This window comes from Sander lucioperca, chromosome 17 (genome assembly GCF_008315115.2).
Source record: "Sander lucioperca isolate FBNREF2018 chromosome 17, SLUC_FBN_1.2, whole genome shotgun sequence".
Classification (NCBI taxonomy): domain Eukaryota; kingdom Metazoa; phylum Chordata; class Actinopteri; order Perciformes; family Percidae; genus Sander; species Sander lucioperca.
In genome coordinates, this window is record NC_050189.1 from 1076023 (window position 1) to 1101423 (window position 25401).

A 25401-nucleotide genomic window follows, 5' to 3' on the forward strand; every position below is an offset into this window, starting at 1 on the left:
TCTAAATGAGGTGCTTAAGCAGCATGAGCCGCTGCCGCCTATTGCCAAAATAGCACCCCTTCACTGGTTCCAAAGAGCTTCTTTACCTCCATTTGTTTAAACGGCATTGCCATTAGGCCGTCTCCATGGCAACGCCTCAACGATGGCCCGTTAACCGCATGGCAATAATGAAGCACAGTAGCAGCTTTACTGACTGATTTGTCATTAATCTTAATGTGTGTCTGGCAGCTTCTCTGGGGCTGCACAACAAATCACTGAGAGTGTGGTATTACTTTCTCATTCTAACTGCTTTCAATGTTTTGAAAGCATCTTCTTATCAACATGTCACACTTTGTGTGACATGTTGATAAGAAGAACAGTCTTTGGAGCAATATGAAAAACAACTGATGTGAAAAAAGCAGTTTGAAATTCTATCAGCATGCCATATGAGCCTACCTGTCATCAGCATCTTTTCAAGAGAAAATAAAGCAAGGCTGACACAAAACTAAACAATGGATGCCTCTTAAATTAAATCTGCATGTGAGCCAAGTGGCAATTTTAGATTTCATTGCAATTTTAAATCTGTACAGGGGAGTTTGAAATATGATTATAGCTCCCTCTTTTCACTAACCCCCTTTCTTTGAAATCCTACAGGCCATTGGGAATCCCTGGTCCACATAAACGCTTTCCTGCTGCCGTCCTTTTCACAGAATCATGACGCTAAGTTCACACACCTAACAAACACTGCTGTCAGTTATGTAAGGTGGTATCTCAGCAGAGTTTTTAAGGATTCTATTTTGTTTTAGTTTCTTATCCTAAAACAATGAAATGACAAAATAAATTCAGGCATTGTGCTGCCAAAATAGGTGAAACCGGGAGAAGTAAAAATAATGGGTCAGTCCATTTAGTTTGAGATTGGCTCTTTTGTCCCAGTGCCGTCCCACTCCTCACACTAAATATCAGGTTTCCAAGGCTACACAGTAAGTATGTAACCAACAATTGCTACTTTCTACTACAATAGCTTAACTGCACAAATATTCCTGCTGTATAAAAAGAAAAGAAGTAAAAGGTGATCTATAGGCTCCAAACACAGCATAGACTGTAGGTCTGAAAACAAAATGTTAGCACTCAATTCCCTTTGACAGATTTACTTTGTGCTTATGACCTGTTAAAATGCCTCCCATTTGATTTTAACGTGGATGGTGAGTCACCATGTGGGCCATGCAGGTGAGTAAAAAGCTTCCTTCTAAAATGAGGAAGTGTAACCTTGAACAGCTGCAAACATAACTTATTAACACTGTGGCCAGAAAGAGAAGAGAAGAGAGTGAGTATCCTGCATGTGTGTAGCCAGCGCAGTAAGACTGGTATTACTGACAGCATTAAACACAAGCCTGGCTACACTAAAACACTAGAACTGACTTTTATAGTATTCAGTCTTTTGGAAACGTAATATAAAGCTACATATCTATCACAATCCCTCGTTCCTGTAAATTCTGTTTGATCAACAACTCAGTTAGTTCTGACAGCAGTGTTGTAGTACTCCAGACCAGTCTCGGTCTCGCCTCAGATAAAGAGCACTAAGGTTTTTATAGATCCGTCAAGACCAAAACTGCAGGGATATCACTAAATTGTCTGATTTATGTGTTAACATCATTACTGTGATTTTAAGTACAACTTTCTGCTTCAAATGCAACCAATACCTTGATCCATTTCAAATTTCAAATGTGTTACTGTCAACTAGGGCTGAACGATTAATTGCATTTGCGATAATATCGCGATATGTTAAAACGCGATTTCCTAATCGCAAAGGCTGCGATTTGGTCACGTGACTCGCGAGAGCAAATCAGTCTGCACTCCGCAGAGAAAGCATCAACTACCACGCTAACGCTACGCTGTACCTTGAGCTGATTTCTGTCATTCAAACAACTCTGAGTTGTAGTTTAAAACTTTTATAGCCATTTTAATAAAATTAAGGGTTTTATTCGGGCTTGAGTCTATACATGCAGTTAATGGATACAGGCACACAGAACTCAAGGCTCGGTTGGCAACGATTAGCTCTGATTAGCGGTTAGCTCCGGTTAGCGGTTAGCTCCGTTATAAAGATATGGAATGGAGGAGCTGCCACTGAGAGGGGTAACAATCAGACTGATAAATGACGTTCGGGGAGCTTTCACAGCAGCGTGGCCGCGGGGTTTCAACAGTTTTATTAGTACAGTTAATCCCACGGCAAGAATACCAGCAACTAGCTAACATAACGATAGCCTCTCTGAGCAAGTGCACACACGGCAGCACGCAACTTCACGAGGGGGAGGGGCTGGAGGCAGCTCCTCTCTGTGCACTGTAAAAAATGACACTGTTGTGTGTTTGTGTGTGTGTGTGTGTGTGTGTGTGTGTGTGTGTGTGTGTGTGTGTGTGTATATAGATATATACTATAAACTATATTTTTACTTATTTAACTGTCTAGTGTGTAATTGTGTGTTCATACTATACATTATTATATTATTCTTTGTTGAATAATACAGAAGACAAAGAGCTTAAAAAAATAATCGAATATCGAATCGCAATATTTGGGAAAAAAATCGCAATTACATTATTTTCAAAAATCGTTCAGCCCTACTGTCAACCCCAATACTTAACACTCAATACTTAAGTATTGAATAAATGTTTAATGCATTCTGTACTCAATGGTTTCTAGGGGAAGACAAAGGTATCCCAGAAAACCCGATGCACAGCACAAAAAAAACCATTGTGTTTGATGGATGGCAAAACATGGAGGAGTGTTAAATGAAGATGGTTGAATTGATTTCATCCCCTTAGTGATGCATTTGTTTGCTCATAAAAACAAAGGGGGATTCCTACATAAAATTCACCTCTGCAATCCCTTTTGATTATTTTATCAAAGCATTTCTCATGATACACTTATGGCAATGAAAGCGGTGAATGAAATTTGTTTTCTGAGGGGTTGTGGGAATGTGAATGTTTCAGATCAATTTGAGGAGTGCCTATGGTACGCATTTTCCATATTTGATCGTGTCATGCAGTGTGGGACTCTCACTGGTCTCCATACACTCTGGTCCTGGTGATGATTTGGTCTCGGTTTAGGTGGTCTTGACTACAACACTGCCTGACAGGATTAGCTGATTAATCAACAGAAAATTTGTTCTTATTTGTTTAAGTAATTTATCAAGCAAAAATGTCAAACATGCTCTGCTACCAGCTTCTCAATTATAAGGTTTTGCTGCGTCTCTATGCTTCATGTATTTGCAAACTGAATATCGTTGGTTGCTACAAAAAAAAACTACAAAAATCTATTCTTCTGGAAAATGTGATTGTTAACCATCTTCTGATATTTTATAGACCCACCAATTAATAGAAAATTAAGCAACACATTAAAAACAAGATACTTGGCTTTGTCAAAACAGCCTCTACAGCCAGCTGTATTCACATTAGGGTTGCAACTATTAATTTGATTATTGAAGAATCTTTAACATTTTCGATTGTTAGTCAATAAAATGTTTAAAAAAACTGTAAATTCACAATTTCTCAGAGCCCACTGGGAGGTCTTCAATTAGCGTTTTGTATGAACAACAGTCCCAAACCTAATGATATTCAATGTATTGTCATATATGACAAAGCAAAGCAGCAAGTCCTCTAAATTAATAAACTGAATTTTTGGCATTTTTGCTTGATAAATGAGTGAAACTTCCATCAGGCATACGATACAAAGTTCCACTGGCGCGAAAAAACATTTACAAGAAATCTTTTATTCCCTCTGCAATAACCACTCGGAACAACATCAGTTAGAAACTATAAAGCAGCTGTTTTTGATGTATTAAATGTGTTTTTAATGAGCCTTGTCGAAGGAGAATCTCTGTCACTGCTTTGGTACAAACAATAAAGCTATAAAAAAAAGAAAAAAAAGATTTATTGATTATCCAAATAGTTGTAGATTAAATATCTGTCAATCGAGTAATCATTGCAGCTTTATAAATGTCAAAACATTTTAAAAGTCCAAGGTGACGTCATCACATTTTTTCACGTCGGTATTACCGAGTATTGGTTCACGTAAAATCAAATGGTGCCAAATTTCGGTACCTTGCTTGTTTGTTTGACATCCCACAGCATCCCGCCGTGTTTTCCTCCTCACATGCTGCTCGGAGAGCTCACAGGCCGGCCAGACGTTAATATCATCACCATTATTATTATTGTTACCTGCTGCTGATTCTGGATGTGAATTAGCCTGTGAGGCATTCAGGTTTAGTGAGAAATAACCTCTCTCAGCTAAAGGCTTGAGGTAGGACGAGACACGACAACATCCCTTCTGATATTTACTGGGTTAGTTTGTGAAATCACCGCCGCTAACACTGCTAACGCTGGGCAGGTCAGTTAGCTCCTGTTAGCTAGCTGCTGCCCCTGGATGCTGCCAGGCGGCCAGTGTAGCTCCGTGTTAGCCCCGGAGGCACGCGGAGCAGACCAGACTGAGCCCCGGGAGTCAGTGAGGCTGTGGCGGGGGCACACTCCTCAGTCAGCCGACTGGTTTCAGAACCATTTCAAAATGACAGAATTTATTGTGCCGTCCTTGAAAGTAATAACGAGATGACCTATTATTTACAGCAAGCTAACCATTCAGGTGGACTGCACGGCAATGCAAGCTTGCAAACAAATATCTTTGTGTTCAGGCTTCTTCCACACCCTCAGAAAGGGTGTTCTCAACAGCTGGGGACACAGTGAGTGTTGAGCGGGCGCGGCTCTTACCTGAAAGAGTTGACATGCTAGTCTTTCTTAAAGTGCCCATATTATGAAAAAAACACTTTTTCTGGGATTTGGGGTGTTATTTTGTGTCTCTGGTGCTTCCACACACATACAAACTTTGAAAAAAATCCATCCATGCTGTTTAGAGTGAGATACAGTTTCTGAATGTGTCCTGCCTTCAGTCTCTGGGTGAGCTGTTCAAAATCGGCACGGCTTGTGACATCACAAGCCGAAACGAGCAGGCTAATCGCAACCATTAGCTCGTAGCGTTAGCATGCTAACGCTATGGCTAATGCTAGCATGCTAACGCTAGCATGCTACCTCGTTCTCAATAGCAAAGCACTGCTACAACACACACAAGTTCACCATAATCTACAAAAGAACTACTTACATGTGCGCCCTCATTTAGAAGTCTCCCAGCTAATCCTGCCTTGTAACTGACCGAAGTTGTAGAAATAGCCTTTCTTTTACTGTCTATGGAGCTAGCTAGCTGACATGATCTACATCTGAGCTACTGGGCATGTGCAGTGCAATCAAAGATAGTACAGAAGAAGAAGAAGAAAAGAGGTCTCACTCTGTAGCTAAAACAGAGACCAGCTGAAAAGAGGATCTGCAGCAGTGAGAGAGAGCGGTGCAGTACAACACAAATATGGTGTTTTTTGAAAATTAAACCATGTAAACCTATTCTGGTACAACCTTAAAATACAATTATGAACCTGAAAATGAGCATAATATGGCTGCTTTAAAAAGAATTACACAAGAACTACTTAGTAGTAGTAGCAGTAGTTTGATCTATGTTTGAGCTTGACGGAGTGTGTTTTTTTTTTTAAATGTTTAACTGTTCAAATATTTTTTATATTTAAGGGGGATAAAATGTTCATATAGGGTGGGGAGGGTGTTTGTACTGTGTTTAAATAAAATGTTTAAACTGAGAAGTTGTGAGTTTTTTTTTTAACTGTAATCAAATTTTGTAGTTGTTACAACCAGGCGTTACAGTTTCAGTAAGAGTAAGGTACTGAAAAAAGTACCGTTGAATACCGAGACCGAACACCATGCCAAGTACCGGTAACGATATTGGTTCAGATGCGAAAGGTACCCAACCCTACGGGAGGGACATTTCTCCGTTCTCAGCTGAGGTGGACACATTACCACTGCAGTGTTTCACCTTATAGCTTTATACCCAAAAACGGTTGAATTTTAGACTGCAACAAGTTAGCAGACTGCATAGTTGCCCTCTCTGCTCAGCAGCTAGACCGCTGTGCTCTCGGCAAAACTTTTTTTTTTTTTTACTTTATTGACAATGGAGCTTTCTGAACCATAAAATAGATCAAAGGAGCGTAACTGTAAATGGAAGCAAAACTCAGTAGACTCCCCTTGAGCTGAAATGGAAACACGGTGCTGCAACATATGTTTTAAGGTTTAAGCCAATGCTTTTCGGGGGTACCCTTTATACCCTTTATTTTACCAGCAGTATTGCAGATAAAGCCATCGTGTCTTGAGAAGCTTGTTTTTTTTTATTGTTCACTTTCAACTCACTTTACATCACAGTGTTTCCTTTAGGATTTTTTTTTTATAGCAGTGGGAGCAGATCTGTCGGAACCACCCCCCCCCCCCGTCCCGCGCCCCGCCGCCAAATGTTTTACGTATTAAACGGAACTGACACTTCGCTGCAACACAAACAAATATATTTATTCACCTCTATTCACACACAATGAGGCATATTTTCAGTTTCAGTTCAGAAACCAAAACCCAAAGTATAGAATGAAACCATTCATAATGAAACTAATTGCATCTTTGCCTCAGTGGCAAAGTTGCTAGCCTTGCTGTGTGCCTTTGTTTTTTCTTGGCTTTTGGAAAAATAACTCCAAGGCTCGGTTATAGGGGAATTCAGAAAGAGGTGGCCCATTAATGCTAGAGTAGCATACATGCTGCTAGATGGTCCCCCTGCGGCCTGTTCCTTAACACTAGAACGGCCATGACGGTCATTTTGACCGTTTGTGGGTAATAACTTTGCTGAATAAAAAAATACAATCCTGCTGGTACCTGACTTTTCCTAAAAGAGTCTGTATTTAAAATTGTTTTTATATACATTACACAAAAGGCAAAGAAAATACAATCACTTTTACCTATTTTGGCCATACACGGTCATATTGACCGCTCAGATTTTTGCGGTATTGTTTTTAATCTTTTGCGCGGTTGAAGATGCATCTTGGTTGCTTAGTAATAATCACAGTCTCTGTCAGAGAAACGTAACTAGCGGCCTCGAGTGTGGGCATCACCGATGGGCTGAAGGCAAAGCCAGAGTCAGTAACGTAGGCTACTACGGCATGGATGGACTCTGTTCTGAATCAGAAGAAAAGCACTGGGCGCTCGCTCTGTGAAAGGCGCGGTACACGTAGATGGCCGGTAGCTGTCTACGTGTTCATATAACTTCATACATCCTGGCTGGAATCATTACACACATCCTCTCCAAGGAGTGCACCAGCTGTAAAATGTCCTGGAGGAAGTTCATGCAGCAACTGGCAAAATAGCTGAGAGCGGAGTTTATGGAGGAAAAAAGGGCAGCGGCGCACGGTCCGAACAGCGCTGGTCACCACAGCAGACGCCAAAACGGAGGCAGTGCCAGGTTAGGTTATAAATGTTAAAATAACATATTTTTAATTGTTATTTGGCTGTGAATTATGTTGAATGAATGAATATTTTTCGGGATATGAATGTATGAAATAATCATGGTTTACTATGCCATGATATGAATTATTGAAACACGTATTAGGCTACTACTCAAAAGTATAATTAAAATCGTTAAAATGTACATGTTGGTGTTATTACGTTGTTCTAAAGATATCCTAAGACAATACATGCATTAATATCGCAATTGGGTATTTATCATGATAGATTATAGAGTTTGAAATCTGGCGGTCAAAATGACCGCTCACGGCAGTTCTAGTAGTTCTGGGATTCCGGCACTTCCGGTATCTTAATACAGTGTAACTACTTCAGCATGTACATAATGCACCTAAAATACAAACGTGAGCAAGGGCGTTGAGCAATCGCTATTATATTGAATCAACAGCCACGTGCAATTTAGCTAGCAGGTGAAGGTGAAACCACGAAAATCACCAGGTAACTTAATTTAAATTTGCAAGAACTATAGACTAATACAGGCTTAAATGCACTGACAACATAAGTTATACGACTTACAGTTCTCAAGGATGCACACTTGCCATCTCAACCGGGTCCTCCGGACAGCCTGTCTCTTTTTTCTTTCTCCCTTTTCTCCGAGTGGCCACTCGCGGTGTGAAGCGCTATTCTCCGACGTGCTCTCTAACAATCACTGCTGATAGACGGCTTTTTGTACACTTCTGATACCGTGGCGGGAGGAATCTAACCGTGGCGGGCAGCCACTTGCCAATCAACATAGAGACAACACTGCATCATCTTTACCATCTCCTTTTCCTCTCGCTTTTCCTCACAGCGGCACTCACACGCTACTCTCTGTTACTGCTCGCTCTCCTTGTGCGACCACATGGGGACTGATGTCACTAGGGCTGGGCATCATTCAAAATCTTTCGATGCGGTGCCAATTTCGATACCTCAGTTTCGATGCCAGTTCCTTAACGATACTTTTTTCGATACCATATGTTTTAAAATCCATTTCAACATCAACAAAAATACATTAAACACAAAACTTTTATTTTCCACCTTAATTGTGAATCAAAACAGTTCTGGTAACACTGCTCACTCAGAGTAACATTAATAAAACTGGTTGTGCTTTTGGATAGGGGTGCCCCAGTCAGATACTCAGGATTGGTATCAATCCGAACTTGGCCAAACATTTTCTTTGCCACAACATGAACATGTTATAAATAAATAAATAAATGACATTGTGTACAGGCTAATATTGAACTAACTAAAATGCAAAGGAATGTAAACAATGACTTTTTAGTGCAAACTGCATAAAGACCAAACCTTTAACAATAAACTTGGTGACTGCCCTGTTGTCAACATTGAAATAATGGAGAACTAACTTAAGTGCAAAAGAATGTAATTAAAATTGCCTTGTTGCTGAAAGGTGCTGTAGAGATAAAGTTGCCTTGCCTTACAACCTCAGCCTGTCAGTCAGTCACCAGGACAGAGAAACCACTATTGTGCCTGCTTATCTCAGAGGAAGTGTAAAACAACAGCACCGCGACCGCTTTCGGCTCGCCATTAATATCATGTTCATTAAGGCGAGACACGGCAGGCAAAAACATCGTTTTTTTTCTCACTGGTCAATTTTGAGATTTTGGGCTATTTGTCTTCAATGACATGTCTTCTTTCAGACTTGTGGTGAAATAAAGTCCGAAATACACATTTAGGTCTTTATTTTACTACACTTTGTCTGTTTGCGGCGGTAGATTTCACCTAAATTCAACAAAAGTTGGCGTTCTAAATCATCGCGCTGCTCCATGATCGCTGTCTGCACCCTGTCGTCACATATACCGTTGGAAAGCTCTCTTTCTCCTGTACAATGCTGTCGGATCCAAATATGGTTTTATCAGCAACCAATCTTGAAAGTAAAAGGGGGGATTTAACTCAAAATGAGCAATCTCATTGGCTGATGCCAATTTCTGACAACGTGATTCGTTCAGAATCGTCACGTGACGTGCTCTGACATTTCCGCGGTAGCTCAAAATGTTGAAAGAAGTGCGTCGAAAACGGCCGAAAATCACCTCAGAGAAGACAAACAGTTATTAGCAAGAAGACACACAGGATTACAAACTAAGACAGCAGATGAGGAAATGCCTTCACATAGTACGTTGATGTTTAAACTATCGTTCAGAAAACAGGAGTGTTCAGACAGCGGAGGTAGTCTCTCTCTCTCTCTCTCTCTCTCTCTCTCTCTCTCTCTCTCTCAACAATTACATTACACAACAGTTACAGTTTTTGTATAATATAATTACTATATAATAGGCTACTAAACAAATCTGTAATTTTGGGATCCTAAGTGGTGTGAGTCCCTCAGGCTGTAGCAGGCAGATCCATATGTAGCTGTCAGTGGAGCTGCTGTCACCTCTCCTAGGAGAACTTTCAGCTTCTCTTCTGGTGTTTAAGCCCCCCTGTGCTGCATGATGGCAGTGAGTTGTTGTTTCATTTCTTCACTGAAACAGACTAAAATGAAGAGACTACTTCAAACAAAGCTTTTCTTTTGGAAGGGACGAGATGGACAAGATCATGATCAGCTGAACGTATGCAGAAGTTACAGAGAGCCAAAAAACGTACGGAAGAGGGAATAATAAGAAGAAAAATAAATAAATAAAATGGCCGACAGGAACAACAATAGTTGGAATGCTGTTGAACAGCATTCCCACTAACTACACACCTGGCATAAGTATAATAATATTTATTGCATATAACACATCTTGCTTATGTTTCTGTACTGTTTGAGACACATTTCTATAATTCAAATAAAAAATGATGCAAACTCAAACACACTGACAAGGTTTTGAAGCTACCGTTATATAATGGTTGCTCTCCAAATGTCATGAAATGCACATATTTAGATCAGGGTTAGTAAAAAATAATTCGATCCTGGATATGGGCCTGCCCACAGGAAAAAAAATCCTTCTCTTCATCTTCCTCTCGGTTGTTGCCATAAGTCACCGTAAAAAAACGCTGATCAGCAGGCTCATTTCTATATCAACATTCATAAGGTGCTTTGCATTGGCCAGTTATGGTTGAATGTGGGCATGCAGAGGGTATGAGGCTGATCCATGTGTGAACATTTACAGGTGGACTTACATTTATAAAGAGAACATTTCCTACAGGTGTGCGTGCACTTTTAGTTTACGCACCATTTTATTATGTATTAAGTATACAATGGTAGATTTTACCTTTAAGATCATTTCTTCTCAATCTGGTGGAGAAAGAGTGGACTTTTGGGTGACATTAGTTGTAACAAAATGCTAAGCTGTCCTCCTGAGCAGTTTTAACAAATGACACAATACAGTCGTTATCTCAGACCTATTACACTTGGGCTGTGTTTCAACTAGAAACACTCAAGAGCATCTAAAGACCCAACAGATCAGGAAGCACTTTTGCTCACAATTTGGCACCAAGTAAAAACACACAGGCCCCAAAGACTTCACAGACACTGGAAGGATCTTTATGGCATGTGTCATGGCGTGAGACTTATTGAAGGCTGAAGCACTTTCCTGCTGGGCTTTAGGCCTTCAAGCAGCCACAATTATCAAGACTGGGCTGGAGCACACAAAGTGGAGGGAGAAGGATGTGCTGTGCAGAAGCCAAACCTCATTTAGTCTCTTGTAATCAAAGCTCTAAGCTCTCAGCAGATAAGATATCAGCAGATAACAATTTGATTTATAGACTGCTTGCAGGCACTGGGGTAAATGGATAGAGTAGAACATTTCCAACTTGCTGTGTGCAGTGGGCCTGTCTCAAAACACACCTTCTTTCAAAACTTTCAAGTCCATCAATATCTAAACTGGAGACTAATCAAGGCGATATATATGTACTTGCCACATTAGACCTTCAGAATGCCAGAAGAAATCTCACAATGCCCTTAAAAAAGTGATTTAGGGGCAGAAATTGCCCCGAAAATAAATAAATTTTATTTATATATATATATATATATATATATATATATATATATATATATATATATATATATATATATACATATATATATACACATACATACACACACACACACCAAATCAGGCCAATATTCTAATCCTTAGAATCTAATTTAGACAGTGGGGATAAAAGTTACCCCCAAATAGTTTTTTTAACTTCTTGAACTGCCTGCAGCTAATTCCCTTCTGTGTTTCTGTCTAAACCTGTCTGACAGCAGGAACCATAAGACAGCAGCTAAGTGAGTCTTGCAAACTCATTCATTCAATACCATTTATATCGATATAGTTTAAAGGTTGTGTGGGGCAGTGGGACAGTGGGCAGTGGGCAGTAGTTTACAATTACATTCCAGGATATGTTTCTCTCACAGAAAAAGTCTTTGAATCAGAATAAAATCTGTTTTACTACTGTGAGTCGGTTCAGCTTTACAGATATCACACATAAGTGTTACACAGCTAATGAACAATTCCCGATACATAATATGACGTGCATCTCACATCATATTTTCACTCACTATGACCACTATTACTGTCATTACTAAACATTGTGCCAAAATATGAACAATAATGTCACTGTCAGTGGGCTTATTTGCTAGCTAACCTCTGCTAAGGAAAAATCCAGCACTTAGACAGTACCTTAGAATAACGTTACGTGAAACAGGTAATTTAACATCACCGCTAATTTTACATAGAGTTTAACAATAAAACAAAATGCTGTCTAAGGCAGAGGGACGGCAGGGTTAGCTACAATAGCTTCTTCGTCTCATGTCTATTTTCTAAGCGACTGTAGCTGTCATATATTTCACACGGTTTTCATGGTAAATCAGCCCCCAAGGCTTTCACCGCTGTTTGTCACTCTGCCTGAGGAGAAATTGCTGTACTCGCGCTGTTGTTTATTTGGTTTTCATGACTTTGCGAGTGATGACATCCTGTCGTTGGATTCCTCGAAGCCAAACTGTTCCCAGACACCGGAGTTGGTTTCGCCTTTTTTGCTCACCAAACGCTGCTGTGGCTGCCCTCCTTCTGCCATCTTTACTCTTTAGTGGGGGAGTTATACTCAGTAAACGTAATACAACTTTTTTTCTGCCACATGGCATCGTTTCGTCATTGATTACATGCCACTTTGCAACACAGTAATACAACAGAGACCTTATTTATTGATATTGATTGATTTCAATTAGGGATGCACCGATGCATCGGCTGAACATCGGTAACGGGCGATATTTGCCTCGTTAACTGCCATCGGGGAATAAAAATGACATTTGCCGATGATTATATGTGTCATGAACGCTGTGCTCAGGAGAAACTTTTTTTTCCCTCTTTTTATTTGGGCGGGGGGAGAGACCGAGACGGAAGAGGGCACCCGCGCACTCTCCTCAGTAACTTAGATTAAACAAAGAAGATGGCGGTCGTGTGGCAATATTTTACAGTTTCAGAGAAAGATCAGCGTTTTGCAGTTTGCAATACGTGTTCCATTGAAATTTCAAGAGGGGGGGCTGTTAGAAAGTCATTTAACACAACAAATTTCATTGGACATTTGAGAAGCAGGCACGAGGCGGTGTACGGCGATTACCTGCAAGCTGACCAAAAACGGAAAAATGAAGCCGCCAAGAAAGCGCAAACCCCCAGTAAGACTCAGACTTCAATTGACACGGCGTTTGAGAAAGCCAAACAGCTGCCTCCAGACAGCGCCAAAGCGAAACAAATAACAAACAAGGTGATGGAGTTCATCGCTTTAGATGACCAGCCTTTCTCTGTAGTGGAGGACGTGGGTTTTCGGAGTCTGATGAAGTTTATGGAGCCACGCTACACGCTGCCGAGCCGGCGTCACTTTATGAGAAATACACAAGGTGAAAGATAGCCCATAGATTTATGTTTGTATTTATGAATAACATAATTTATTTATTTTAATAACATAATTTATTTATTTCACTTGTTTTTGCATTTACACTTGATGCATTTTTTTTTATTTATCAGAAAAATATTTTTATTGGGCCATGAAAATAATCTCATTGAGTAAGTTTTTGTTTATCAGGCTAAAATCACTGAAATAATTTTGTTGGGCAATGTACTGAAACAATCTTTTCATTAATTAGTTAGCAGTCAAAGGTTTTTGAATGTTATTTTTCAGAAAAGAACTTGTCATAAATAAGGTTATAACTAATGTCAACCAGAAAGTGACATTAAAGGTTGTTTTTGTTTCATAAATTGGTCTGATTGAATTTGTGCTCATTCTACGATAGTGTGATCAAGAGCCGAAAGACTTGTATGTTTCCGTGGCACAAAAGAAGTAATAAATAACAAAAAGAAAAAACATCGGCATCGGCCAAGTTGTTATGTTAAACATCGGTATCGGCCCAGAATTTCCCAATCGGTGCATCCCTAATTTCAATATCGATCGATCCAACACCAAAGATTCTTTTGTACCTTAAAATAATGTTTCCAAAATCATTTCAGTGGTTTTGACCACGTTTAACAACTCTGGGCTAACCCACGAATTCATCAGTAACGTTAACTGTATAGATAGACCACTAATCTAATGGTAATTAAGCTAGCTAGCACACCCCTGTCTGTCTGCCTCTACCTTTAAATTCAACAAGCAGTACTGAAAGCAGCAGAATTGAAAAGACAAGAACTGAGAACACCTCTATATCGGTTTATTTATCACAAGCAGGGTTTCCCGCAGCACTTTGCAGTTTAGGCAGCCGCCTTAACAACACGCGCCTGCCGTGTTAATTAAGCCCTAATGTATTTCCATGTAGAGCAACAAGAGGAGTCACCATGGACTGATGCCAAGCGTTATGCCAGGATCAGACTAAACAAACTCAGGCGGATTTAGAGCCGCAGACAAACGTTCACAGTCGTACCTGATTATGAGGGTCAGACCAACCAACGTGTTTCCTTACCTATGGTAGTGTGACATCATCAGAGATCAGCCATCTAACGTCTGGGACGCTTCACCACCACCACGCAGAAAGTCTAGCATGTCACAATGGTTTGTCTTTTTCCACCTAGTGTGACATGTTCTACGACATGTTCCTGGACGTTGACCAATAGGAAGAGAGAGTGCTCTCTGGCGCACATATGTAACCATGGTGAAAAGAAGAAGAGACACTACTGACAAAACAGACCATAATGGCGGCTCATTTGGAATAGAATCTCTTATTTCACGAAAATAGTTCACGAAACGTGTTTCTGAAAACATTTGATCTGAGAAATAGGCTGTGCAGTTGCTGAATCTGTCTTCATTTCAGATGGACAACGGTCTCTGCTGTAGCTTCACAGCACCCAAATCAAGCAGCTACACAAGCTTGGTCTGTTTCATATCCAAAAGCAACATCAGGTATGATGTTTCAAACCAACACATCTGAGTGACATTTAAAAGAAAGACTAAAATGCTCCAAAGAGACAACAGACCATAAAATGCATTTTGCATCATTAAACATTGTTTTCAACCTTTCCGTTCTGTCTTCTGAGACAAACATAACTTTCATTCGCTACTATATAGTACCAACACTTTGCACTACGGTTTCTGCTCACAGAACCAAAACACACTTTTCTCCACAAAATGCATTTGAGCAATTTATCCCAAAATCACAGAGGAACTTAAAACCAAGGAAACCCACTGTATTCTGTCAGAGGTCAGTCAGCTCCAGGGACTGGAATACTTAGATCAAGGACACGTGAGCCTGAGGATGCTTGATGCTGATATGGTCAGAGGTTTCCCCCTCACTACAGAGGAGAGCCAGTTGCGTGAAGAAATAGTTCCAAAGAAAACATTCAATAGGACTAAATAAAGCAGAATATAAGTATCTTACCTCTTTTTGGTTTAGGGAAGCTTTCGTGCAGGTGAAAAACTACTTTCTCCACAAAGTGCTGAATATTGCTGTGTTCTGGTCCTCGGACAAACACCATCCAGTCGTGGGTAAAGCCTTCCACTGTGGGTTTCTTTCGGAACTGGGCACGATGACCGAGTTCGAGTTTCACCTGAACAGCCCCCTGCCAAAGAAAATCATGTTGGGCAACTGCTCCAATTCAAGAAAAACTTTGAACAAACCAACATACGTGTATGACAGAATATGGAAATAATTTCTAGCCAAAGAAACGCCTTCCGAACGCCGAAGTTAAAGAAATTATATTATTTTGATATGGTGCTTTCACTCCAGTTTTTACTTTGTGTCCTTGTTTCCTGCGAGAACGTCATTAAAACTCCACTCAAAAATCTGCAAGTGAATGAAACGTTTCTTTTCGACAAATCTAAGTTACATACTTACGTGAACCTGACTTACGACTTTTAATTATTAGCCTAAGTAACGTTAGGCCTATTTTAAAGCATATAACATATTACGTTTCCACTCATGCAGCAGTAAACCTTTCAAAAAACTACTGAAATGTGCTCCCACTGTTTTCTACTATGGGGTAACGTTAACGTTAGCGATACATGACAGTTAAAATATACTGTAACGTTAAAGAAAATTACAAGACCAAACTTGACAAAAGTTGCCATTTTACCTGTTTGCGTGCTACTTTATGCACTGCGTTTAACATTATGCCGAATTGAAGGATGGACCGTAACCTTAATTGGAAATTACCTTAATTTACGCATTAGATAAGCGATAAGTAGAAATATATTAAAATTGTTTTCTGAGCGGAATTTTGCGTTAACGTTAACGTAACACTGTTCACTAAGACATAGCAGCACTTATCGGTTCTAGCTAGCTGTAACGTTACGTCTTGAAAATCCTCGTTACGGAGTAAAAACCACCGACTCCTCCGGTGTGACAAAACAGCAAAATGTCCAAAAATATACTCCATTAGAGGGGACTGGCAAGCAAATCCTGCAACTGGCTACTTACCGAGTTGGCCATCCTTCAGGCCCCGCGTTACTATTATTTCATGGATAATGAGTTTTAAATGAGAGTAGAGGTGAGTACAGTTTGCCTATGACGGCGGACATGGTCTCTCCTGGACTGAAGTCGGACTCAAGACTTTCAAAGCCTCGCCGGCTGTCAAAAACCCCACAATAACCTAGAGAAGTTCCGCTACGGACTTCCAAAATAAAACCCCTGCAGTGCAGCCCTTCTCGGTGTGCATCACCGTCAATTGCAGAATACTGTACATCAAGTTATTCAAGTAGGCTATACGATGTTTCTTTTCTTTTTTATTCAGTTAACTATTTAATTGCCTAAAAACTATTTCACAACATGAAACTCTAAATGCTGTGGCAGTAATAACATTCTGACTCTGGTGAGGAACTTATTGTTACATAAAGTCTTTAAAATACTCAAATCAGCATATACAAATCCACCACATCACATTGCAATGTTACAATGTAGCACCAGAGTGAGGAAGTTAGAAAACTGGATGCATCTCTGTGATACTCAATACTGAATTATCAGCATGGTTGATAATGGACCTTCATTGGCCCCTAGGTGTTTAGGGTAAAAGGGGCCCAACCTGTAAAAACTAAATGTTTTTTCTGGCTTTGGCTTGGTGGACATTCACACTGTCTGCCATTACAGCTAATTTATGTTAAAGTGTATTGATGTATGCATGACATAGAAAACAGACCTTGTAGCTGTGTAAAACAACTGTAACGGCTGCTCTTTGTAGTGTCCATGTTAATCAGTACATCAGTCACCGCTCTCACATTTCTTTACAACAGTTATTTATCTTTTAGCATAATCTACCAATCAAAATGTATATGAGACACTGTGCTGCTGGTTTGCCATGTGTATCTGACTGCAGCAGTTAGTAACACGATTTTTTCCAATAAAAGTTTATTTTATTTTCACACATGTTCATATATGTATGCTGGCCCCTGGTTGCTCACCCACTGTAGAGCCAGCCATGGTTAGGACGATAGTTTTTACATAACTTGTTTTTTGTTTTTTTAAGATTTTTTTTTTTTGTGGGCATTTTGGCCTTTAATGGATAGAACACTAGCAGACAGGAAAGTGGGGGAGAGAGCGGGAGAAGACATGCAGCAAAGGGACATGGGTCGGACTCGAGCCCTGGGCCGCTGTGGTAATGGCATGGGGCGCATGCTCTACCAGGTGAGCTACCAGGATGCCCCTCTTAACTTTTAACATTACAGGGACATAGCACAACATTCTGGACCCTGTGGTTAGGCCAAACTGTTGAGAAATTAAGATAAAGCACAGCTTCATTACCTGACAAACTATTCAATGACAATATAGTCTTTCCTTCTTGTCCATCATTTTCCATTTCTTTATTTTGAAAGTGAAGTTCTCTTATTACTCTTATATTTCCGTTGTATCTCGGCTAACCTAACAATGCAGAGGGGTAAGCGCACGCGCAGGTTGTTGTACCCGCTGGGGCTGGCTGGGGCTGCAGACAGAGCACAAGAAGCAAAGAGCCAATAAGAGAACAGCAGACACACGGGCCTCCAATCAGGTGGCCGCAACCATCCTGTAATTATGTTGCCTTCCAGTCCCGGGGGAAAACCGGCGAATGAAGCATGCTTCAGTTTATAGGAGACGTGTTCTTTTAGTGTGATTAAAATAGTTATTGTGACAACAATACATCGTCAACACCTGACTTATAATGAACAAACCTGCGAAAGGTTCAAGTCGCCTTTAGAGTCTAAAGACTTGGGTATACAGCATAAATTATCAAAATGATATGACCACAATTTTTTGTCTCTTATAAACCATGTAGGCTAATCTGAATTTTGCAAATTACCATTGTGTGGAACTCTGTTGTTACCCATATTAAATAAAAATAATGTAATCAAATTCAAGTTTGGTTTCCCATTATACACAATTTGTTGAGATAAATAAAAAATAAAAAACAATGTTAATTGTATATTGTAAATGTATATTGTATTTTCATATTTGAAAGTGCAAAAGTACTGCCAATATTAAAATCAAAATGAGTTTAAAAAATAGTTACTAAAAGCATAGTTATCACACCACTATACTTTGATTGGGCCCATGTTCTCATGTTATTTACTTTAGTATTCTGGGTTATTTTTAAGTTCTTGCCTTCTCAGTTCACACTTGAAAATTTGATCTCAAACTCATGGAAAAAAACCTTCTTAGATAAAGGTTAAAACAATAATAATTTAATTGTAATATAGGTAGCCACTGAATTCCTAGAGTCCTCATATCTCACTCTGTATACGAGCATTATAGTCTATTATATAAGGGAATCATTTACCCAACTGAATACAAGAGCTGGTGTTTATTATATACTATATGTTAACATGTCTCAAAGCTTCCTCATTACGTTTTAATTAACGTCTTAATTGTTACACTAAGGCTGTTCCACCATGAATTGCAGTGAAAGATATGGTGTGTGACAGCTCGGTCTCAATCTGTTTTGGTCCTCGGTAGTCGCCGTAGTTGCATGCGGGTTTGTTTGACGGAGGCTGGATGAATGAGGTAAAGTTAAGGCATCAACATGTATAACTTTGATTTACTTTTGACTGAGAGACTTAAAACGTTACTCCGTCTACTACAGGAGGAATACAGTCCAGTCGGCTTTATTATTACAAATGCACGGCCAGTTGAATAGCTTTAGCTTCTGTATTGATAACTCCATTAGCTAACGTTACTATTACCGTTAGCTAACGTTATATTGGGATTATTAACGTTAGTCTATCGAAATAACGTAAATTACGCTACCCCTGGAATCTTACATAAAGATGTAGTCAACTATGCATATTCTTACAATAACGTAAAACGTATCCCCGTAGGTAACGTTATACATCGTCAGAACACCACTTCAGCTAGCTAGCTATATCTTAATTTGCTAGCTTGTATGTTGTATTTTATTTGATTATAATTAGTAGCATCTTGTCCAAAAAAAGTTTGTGCTAAAGTTCTCTTACGTTACTGGTTCTGTATGTACGACACGTAGGTAGCTACATAAAAGCGACTAGTTGAGATAACACTGGTAATTTAGCTACCTCGTAGGATTTCATGGGACAAATACAAATGAATCGATTGACTAGCTAGCTTGAGAGAACGCGCTACACTGAACCCCATTTAAAAATCTCTCAACCTAATCTTCACTAACTTGTTAGCAAGAGATTGCAATGCACAAAACGCCACTGAAAGCATTGCCTGACAGAGCAGAAAGCATCCTTTCATTCGGCACAAATATAATCTACCAACCGGCATGGTTCATAACAACAACCATTATTCAGCTGATGTAACACTTGCTAGATGCTATTGTAGTTTATTAAGTAACGTTAGGGTCCGTGTATCATCCGATCATTTGTTTTTGTTTTCACATATAAAAACGAAAAAACGAGAAAACAACTCCTTTTTCCGTTTTTTTAGAAAAACGAAAAAACGAAATTATGACTTGATTTTTGGTTTTCCCGTTCTTGCACGGAAATCAGAAAAAACACTTGATATTCCGACGTTCCCCTGTGGGTGGTGCTAAATCTGATTGGCAGGATATGCATTCATTGTTTTTCAAATTAAGATTTTACCCACACTGTATTTGTTAGCCTGTAAAATGAATAGTCTATATGTAAAATTAATAGTCTATATGCATGCTTTTTGTCACCCAATTATTTGGCTTAACTCACTGAAAAAATCTATTGAAATAGCCTAATGTAAACATGTTCACACATTGACAGACAAAAGGCACGATCTGTTTTTGTAGGAGAGGGGAAGACCCATCTCATCGTTTAATCCTGTTGTGTTCAAAGTCATGTTAAACCATTTTTTGTTCCCAGTCAAAAATAGATAGATAGATAGATAGATAGATAGATAGATAGATACGTTATTGATCCCCAAGGGGAAATTCAAGGTCCCAAGACATCACACACAACATACACATGCATCATAAACAGGATCATAAAAAAAGCAAATTCACATGAATAGCATGGACAATAAAAGAAAAAATACTAAATACTAAATAAATAAATAAAAAAATAATACTAAATAAATAAAAAAATTTAAAAAATCCACATGAATGTACTAAGGGATGTATAAGTATGAGACGCTTGCAGTGAGAGGGCAGGGACTGACCCTGTGATTCAGTATGAGATTGTGCGTCATGGTGGTAGTGCAAATAGGTCCAATAGTGCAAGGATAAAGTCTAGAGACCAGCATTAAATATGGACAATATAAGAGATCAAAAGTCAATATTAGAGGTTTGAAGTAATAGTGTTACAGCCATTGTTCAAGTATTAAGTTATGTTAGACCTCAGTCTAGGCTGGCGGGTGGAGGGAGGGAGGGATTGTACATACAGTAAGGAAAATAAGTATTTGAACACTCTGCTATTTTGCAAGTTCTCCCACTTAGAAATCATGGAGGGGTCTGAAATTGTCATCGTAGGTGCATGTCCACTGTGAGAGACATAATCTAAAAAAGAAAATCCAGAAATCACAATGTATAATTTATTTACTATTTATTTGTATGATACAGCTGCAAATAAGTATTTGAACACCTGAGAAAATCAATGTTAATATTTGGAACAGTAGCCTTTGTTCGCAATTACAGAGGTCAAACGTTTCCTGTAGTTTTTCACCAGGTTTGCACACACTGCAGGAGGGATTTTGGCCCACTCCTCCACACAGATCTTCTCTAGATCAGTCAGGTTTCTGGGCTGTCGCTGAGAAACACGGAGTTTGAGCTCCCTCCAAAGATTTTCTATTGGGTTTAGGTCTGGAGACTGGCTAGGCCACGCCAGAACCTTGATATGCTTCTTACAGAGCCACTCCTTGGTTATCCTGGCTGTGTGCTTCGGGTCATTGTCATGTTGGAAGACCCAGCCTTGACCCATCTTCAATGCTCTAACTGAGGGAAGGAGGTTGTTCCCCAAAATCTCGCAATACATGGCCCCGGTCATCCTCTCCTTAATACAGTGCAGTCGCCCTGTCCCATGTGCAGAAAAACACCCCCAAAGCATGATGCTACCACCCCCATGCTTCACAGTAGGGATGGTGTTCTTGGGATGGTACTCATCATTCTTCTTCCTCCAAACACGGTTAGTGGAATTATGACCAAAAAGTTCTATTTTGGTCTCATCTGACCACATGACTTTCTCCCATGACTCCTCTGGATCATCCAAATGGTCATTGGCGAACTTAAGACGGGCCTTGACATGTGCTGGTTTAAGCAGGGGAACCTTCCGTGCCATGCATGATTTCAAACCATGACGTCTTAGTGTATTACCAACAGAAACCTTGGAAACGGTGGTCCCAGCTCTTTTCAGGTCATTGACCAGCTCCTCCCGTGTAGTTCTGGGCTGATTTCTCACCTTTCTTAGGATCATTGAGACCCCACGAGGTGAGATCTTGCATGGAGCCCCAGTCCGAGGGAGATTGACAGTCATGTTTAGCTTCTTCCATTTACCTAATGATTGCTCCAACAGTGGACCTTTTTTCACCAAGCTGCTTGGCAATTTCCCCATAGCCCTTTCCAGCCTTGTGGAGGTGTACAATTTTGTCTCTAGTGTCTTTGGACAGCTCTTTGGTCTTGGCCATGTTAGTAGTTGGATTCTTACTGTTTGTATGGGGTGGACAGGTGTCTTTATGCAGCTAACGACCTCAAACAGGGCATCTAATTTAGGATAATAAATGGAGTGGAGTTGGACATTTTAAAGGCAGACTAACAGGTCTTTGAGGGTCAGAATTCTAGCTGATAGACAGGTGTTCAAATACTTATTTGCAGCTGTATCATACAAATAAATAGTTAAAAAAATCATATGTTGTGATTTCTGGATTTTTTTTTTTTAGATTATGTCTCTCACAGTGGACATGCACCTACGATGACAATTTCAGACCCCTCCATGATTTCTAAGTGGGAGAACTTGCAAAATAGCAGGGTGTTCAAATACTTATTTTCCTCACTGTATATGGGCTAATATAGCCAGTAAACAGTGTAAACAGTATACAGTGGACAGTCAGTACATAACTGTTATTATAGGAGGTAGTGGAAGTGGTGGAGAGGGAGGAGAGGCAGACAGACTATGCAAAGAAGTCTCTCTCCTCTTCTCTTTAGTGAAGCATTGTAGAGTTGTATGGCCCTGGGGACAAATTACTTTCTCAGTCTGTCATGACTGACAAAATCACCGTTCCATTAATACTCATCATACAAATTTAAATAATACATTAATTCTTTGTTTTAGGTGTTTTTATTAACTTAAATTCTTATGAATAATACATTTACATTTTTTTTGTCTATTTGTTATTTATGGCCTGTATGCCTCATTGATCTGAGCTTATACATCTTGAATTCGATCGAGTACTAAAAAACATAATTGCTGGATTATTTTGACGATAATAAATAATCAGATGAAACATAGTATACTGTTTATCACAGACTACTTTGTGCCAAAGTTACCAAGGACATTTTTAAGAAACCATTTAAAAATGTATACATTCACATAAAGTAACACCTGTTTGGGTCAAAAGTAAGAGATTTTATCTGTCACTTTGGAAAAAGAGAGAGACTCTGAGAAAAGGTTAGAGTAGTAGGCATGAAAAAAGCAGGGAAATATTTAAAAAATATTAAAAATAATAAAATGATCTATAGAAAGGAGTGCCATGTCTTTTTGGTACATGATAAAGTATCTGCATTCAGAAAAAAGTTGGACTGTGTTGGGCTCACGTGGAACAGGGCTCAGTCCCTGTGCGATTTGTACCACGCATGCGTTGAAACACTTGACGACCAACAGCGACCAAACATCACAACTTTTTTTTTTTGTGTTAAATCTTTATTATACAATAGTCATACAAACAATCAAGACTAATAACCATAGACTGTATATTATTAATGCGATGAAGTGTAAACGTACATAAGTGTCCTTTCGAAGACGGGATGACAGCTCTTCCAGCCACCACTGCTGTATACCACTATAGTAGCTACATGCTAACGGCAGTAAACATGTCATCTTAGCTGGCAGTGTTGTTAAATTCTCCCCAATTCCGGGTCACATTCCTGCTGAAACATGTCCGATTGTGTAGTGTTTGGTTCAGAATCCTTTATCTGCGATTTTTGATGTTAGAAAGTGCTGCTTCGTTCCACTACAATCTAACGTTAGCATACTCTATTATAACTATTATGTAGCTGTATGCTAACGCGACATAGCGGAGTATATATAGCTATATATGTATGTATATAGCAGGACTAGAGTACTATCTATTTTTGACTGGGAACAAAAAATGGTTTAACATGACTTTGAACACAACAGGATTAAACGATGAGATGGGTCTTCCCCTCTCCTACAAAAACAGATCGTGCCTTTTGTCTGTCAATGTGTGAACATGTTTACATTTAGGCTATTTCAATAGATTTTTTCACTGAGTTAAGCCAAATAATTGGGTGACAAAAAGCATGCATATAGACTATTAATTTTACATATAGACTATTAATTTTACAGGCTAACAAATACAGTGTGGGTAAACTCTTAATTTGAAAAACAATGAATGCATATCCTGCCAATCAGATTTAGTACCACCCACAGGGGAACATCGGAATATCAAGTGGTTTTTCTGATTTCCATGCAAGAACGGGAAAACCAAAAATCAAGTCATAATTTCGTTTTTTTGTTTTTCTAAAAAAACGGAAAAACGGAAAAAGGAGTTGTTTTCTCGTTTTTTCATTTTCATATGTGAAAACAAAAACAAATGATCGGATGATACACAGACCCGTTAGCTATAATATGGAGTTAAATTTCATATAGTGTGGAAGCAAGGTGGCAGTTCAAATAGTCTCACCACCATGGGGAGCAGAGAATTCAGCTGCTCTGCTCCCCGTGTCTGGAATTCATTACCACCCCAACTCAGAAACATTGATTCATTCTCCCATTTCAAATTGCAACTCAAAACACATCTGTTTAAAACTGCCTATTCCACTTGATGTCAATTGCTCTGCCTCTTTCTGGGTCAGGGTACTAAAGTATAATCCGTTTTTCGTTTTAAACCAGAAACGAAAAAAGGAAAAAACGGGTTGATTTTTCGTTTTTGTTTCAAACCAAAAACGGAAAAACAAAACTATGAGCTCTGTTTTCTCGTTTTTCCAATGTCCATACAAATTAAAAATGAACTGGAAAACTGCTTGTTTTTCAACTGTTGTTCAAGAGCGAGAATACGGGCTCATTTTTATAATGTGCATAATCATTGAAAATCTGATGGAACACAGGTCTCGTTTATAATGTTATTTTGGTCTTACGTGTTAAGTCAAAAGTTGACTAAAACCAATGCGCTCTGGACAGGAAGTAACATTAACGTGTCAAAATAAAAGTATGAGAGTTGTAATAACTGCCAGAAGAACGAGGAACTTTATGAAAACATTGTTTGCCTGTTTGCATCTAACACTTGTGTTGTCTTCGGGTTAAATGTGTCATGTTTTCAAAGTTTCTTATAAGAAATATGTGTTTCTTTCTTTTTTAAGATATTTTTGGGGGCATTTTAGGCCTTTATTTGTATAGGACAGCTTAGATTTGAAAGGGGAGAGAGAGAGGGGGGAATGACATGCAGCAAAGGGCCACAAGTCGGAGTCGAACCCGCGGCCACTGCGTTGAGGAGTAAACCTCTATACATGGGCGCCCGCTCTACCAGGTGAGCTAACCAGGCGCCCAAAATACGGGTTTCTTTCAACCAAATTAACCAAAAATAACATGCATTGTTCCCTTCCATGCTCTTCGCAAGTAAATTAATATTCACAACTTTCATAAAATTTTGGGTGTTTTATTCAATTTTATAGCAGTTATGGTCTTTCTGGGCGAATTTTGACCTGGTAGTGCAATAGGGCACTATTGAGCTTTACAGAAGATGAACACACAGGACACACGTGCATATTTACAAGTATGTGCATACACACACACACACACACACACACACCTACCAAGAGCCTGGGTCTGTCCAAGGTTTCTTCCTAAAAAAGGAGTTTTTCCTCACCACTGTCGCATTTACACATTTATGCTTGCTCTTGGGGGAATTACTGGAATTGTTGGGTCTTTGTAAATTATAGAGTGTGGTCTAGACCTACTCTATCTGTAAAGTGTCTTGAGATAACTCTTGTTATGATTTGATACTATAAATAAAATTGA

General features: G+C 39.3%; 2 protein-coding genes across 3 annotated transcripts in view; one reads left to right on the forward strand and one right to left on the reverse strand.

Annotated features, from left to right (window-relative positions):
- Positions 1–16376, reverse strand: part of mllt3 (MLLT3 super elongation complex subunit) — a 99889-nt gene extending 83513 nt beyond the window's left edge. For both annotated transcript variants that reach the window (XM_031299781.2, XM_031299780.2), the window contains exons 1-2: positions 16220–16376; positions 15182–15362 (exon numbers count right to left, since the gene is read on the reverse strand). In XM_031299781.2, the coding sequence (XP_031155641.1) occupies positions 15182–15362; positions 16220–16231 (193 nt within the window). In that variant the 5' untranslated portion in view covers positions 16232–16376. The remainder of the gene's footprint in view (positions 1–15181; positions 15363–16219) is intronic.
- Positions 16377–18670: 2294 nt separating this feature from the next.
- Positions 18671–25401, forward strand: part of focad (focadhesin) — a 91465-nt gene continuing 84734 nt past the window's right edge. Inside the window, exon 1 of the mRNA XM_031299779.2 lies at positions 18671–18769. The gene's annotated coding sequence lies outside the window, so the exon portion shown is untranslated. The remainder of the gene's footprint in view (positions 18770–25401) is intronic.